Source organism: Apis dorsata, unplaced genomic scaffold (genome assembly GCF_000469605.1).
Source record: "Apis dorsata unplaced genomic scaffold, Apis dorsata 1.3 scaffold_618, whole genome shotgun sequence".
NCBI classification, from domain to species: domain Eukaryota; kingdom Metazoa; phylum Arthropoda; class Insecta; order Hymenoptera; family Apidae; genus Apis; species Apis dorsata.
This window is the reverse complement of record NW_006263814.1, coordinates 199257-202183: the sequence shown is the minus strand read 5'-3', so window position 1 is coordinate 202183 and position 2927 is coordinate 199257. Positions and strand designations below refer to the sequence as shown.

Genomic DNA, 2927 nt, shown 5'->3' with positions numbered 1-2927 from the left:
GGATGCGTCGGGGTGTTGGAGTTGCTCGCCTGCCTTCGCCACGTCGCGGACGGCGTGGTGATCACGATTAATCAACCGGCCACTCCGTGCCTCTCGTATCACGAGCAGGCCAACGATAACAGGAGCACCACTCACGACTCCATATGCAGCTTCAGCCACTCGAGCGACGCCAACTTGCCCCGCGACGCCAAGCGCAAGTTGGAGAACCTGCACGAGTACAGCCTTCGTATCAGGACCGAGCTACGTTCCCTGGACGACACTTTCGACTACAACGCGCTCTCCGTATGCGGCGGCCGAGAGCTCGTCGCGCCCCCCTCCAGGCGTACCCCCGATTCCAGGTTCAGCCCCGATTTCGACTACCTGTGCGAGCGAGCGCTCGATCCTCGAGAGGAGGAAAATCAACGCGAGGACGAGGCTGATAACTGGCGGGCCGAAAGCAGCTCCAGAGATCGGCCGTTGTCCGTGATCGCGGCTGAGCCGGAAAAGTACGTCAGAGCGCCGACTCCTATCCCTCGCGACGAGGACGACGACGAGGAGGAGGACGACGACGACGACGACGAGGACGACGACGAGGCGTAGAGTTCAGGCGCGTCGAGCGACGTGGGCACGTCGTTCGACAACGATTCGGGAAACGAGGCGCCCACCATGAGATCGTTCGAGTCGATCGTCGAGTCCCGATACAAGCCTCGTTCCGAGATCATCTCCTTGGTGGACGAGTCCGATTGCAACGAGCAGGAGGGAGGAAGGGGGAGGGAGGTTTCGAGGACGGAAAACTCGAGGTTTCTCGAGAGGAAAACTTGGGACGCGGTCGAGGTCGAGGGCGAATCCCTTCCGGGGAACAGGGTGGTGGTAGCTAGTCAGAGAAAGAGGATAAAGTCGTCGAGCACGATAGTGAGGAAACCGACGAGGTTGAGATCGAAGAACGCGGAGGTGAGCAAGTCCGCGGAAAATCTGTCGGCGAGGGCGAAGGCATCGAAGAGGCATCGGGAACCCGAGAGGTGGAAGTCGGATATCTCTGTACGAGCCACGACGAGAGACGAATGGACCAATACCTCGCCCCCTCGAGAAAGCCCCGCGACGTTCTCGCCCAGATCGAAGAGCGTGTCCGTCCAGGTGCAGACCAGCTTCGAGNNNNGGAGGAGGAGGAGGAGGAGAAGCTAATGGCGAGCGGTGCGAGCTCGTTGGAAGCGTCGAGGGAACTGGATAGCTCGAGGGATCGTGGCAGAAGATCGTTCTTTAAGAATAGAAGATTCGGTTCGAGGGACAAGGCCGGCTTGGACGACTTCTCGATGACTAACGCGACCCCCTCCGTGGAGGGATCCAAGAATGATGAGGCGCGTCTATTGAAAATATCCAGTTTCGAGGAGGCGGACGAGGAGGATTACGAGAGGATCAAGAATATCCTGTCGGACTCGGAGAGCGAGAAGCGGTGGAGGGGGAAGGGATACAAGTCCTTGTCCTCGCTCGAGGACGAAGAGTATTGGGACGCGGAGGATGTGAGTGCGGGAACCGGGCCGATACAATACTCGATACCGGATCCCAATCGAAACAAAGCTTTCTGGGTAAATGACGCATATATGAAAGCTCCTCCCGTCTCTCTCTCCGGATACACTCGTTAGTTGCACCCAATTATTTACTCGCTTAACGATGAAATACTACTCCCCAAAACACGCACGCACACATACACGTTTCGAATCCGTGCTCGCTCGAACTCTCCCTTCCCTTCCCCTCAGGTGTAACCAAAAGATCGATTGCTCCTTAAACTCCGTGATTTTAAAACTTTCTCGAAGAACCGCGTTTCCTTAATAAAGAAGGTCTTGCGGGTTTAATTAAATTTGTACGACCCGAGTGTGTAAATAAATCGAGAAACACGCGTTCCACGAAAAACGATCGACGCAAATCGCCTAGATCTTCCTTCGAATATCGTTTGTTAGATATCCGATTTGGACGAACGAACGGCGAATCGGTTTTTGGACAAACGAGATCGGCGAGATCGGTATCGAATTTGTTCCGCGAAAAGGGAAGAGAAAGGGAGAAAAGGAGAAAAGGGAGGAAAGAAAAGTCGCGTAAGGAGAAAGAAAAGAACNCGCGTTGCGCAACGTTTCGCAGCCTCGACTCTCTCGCCGAGGCCAATGCCGAGACCCGCCGCTATTGTTGTTTCCAAAGAAGTTGGGAAACGCTTGGAATAATAACTCACTCACTGGCCGAAGGGAGGGGGGAGGAAGAAATGCGACGTGGGGGCGTGGAAACGAAGGCGATATTCCCGATATTCGCGACGGTGCGAAACACTCGCGGTGGCGTTGGTTCGCCGTTCATTGGTGCCGTGTGCCTCGCGTGGGGTCTCCCAAAATATCAATCTCCGCTTGCAAATAATATCGTGTGTATATGTATATTATATACCTATATACATATATCGCATGCGCGTGTTTACAAGACGCGACAATTTTTCATTGGATTTTTCTTTCCCCGCTAGAACTCGAGCGATCGAATTTTCTAAGAGAATTCTTCTCTGCAAGTTTCTTTACAAGGGGGACAATCGTCCTGTGGATCCTGTTAAAATCGCTACTGTCGTAACAAATATTTCTCGAAAAGGATATTTTCCTTTCCAGAAGTCAAGTCTTCTGGATGTATCGACCACTACGAGAGATCTCGCAACGGTATCAGCGGCGGCAGTGGTCCACTAATTTTGGTCGACCCGATTTTTCACCGGGTGTTATATTTTTAATCGGCCCTCTTCCGGACCCCTCGACCGATATTATGTTACCGGCCGCCGCGATTCCCAAACCGCGTGGGCGATCACGTCCTCCTGTCGCGGCCGATTTTCATTTCCCAGGCTATTTATAAAGTCGGCCGGCGTTCCTCGAATATCTCCCCGATGGAGGGACGCGATTTTACCCGTGAAATCGAGCGATTACGTTAGCGAGGAA

The 2927-nt window shown here is 53.9% G+C and overlaps 1 protein-coding gene across 8 annotated transcripts in view; it reads left to right on the top strand.

Moving 5' to 3' along the window:
* The window catches only part of LOC102677765 (four and a half LIM domains protein 2), a 68050-nt gene that overhangs the window by 53775 nt on the left and 11348 nt on the right, over positions 1-2927 (top strand). The window contains exons 1-2 of one of the 8 annotated variants that reach the window (XM_031513184.1): positions 817-1156; positions 1196-1562. The exons of 5 other annotated variants lie outside the window; for them this stretch is intronic. In XM_031513184.1, coding sequence (XP_031369044.1) covers positions 1041-1156; positions 1196-1562 — 483 coding nt within the window. In that variant the 5' untranslated portion in view covers positions 817-1040. Of the gene's footprint in view, positions 1-816; positions 1157-1195; positions 1563-2927 lie in introns of those variants that run through there. 2 more of the 8 variants (XM_031513185.1, XM_031513189.1) reach the window with 2 other exon arrangements.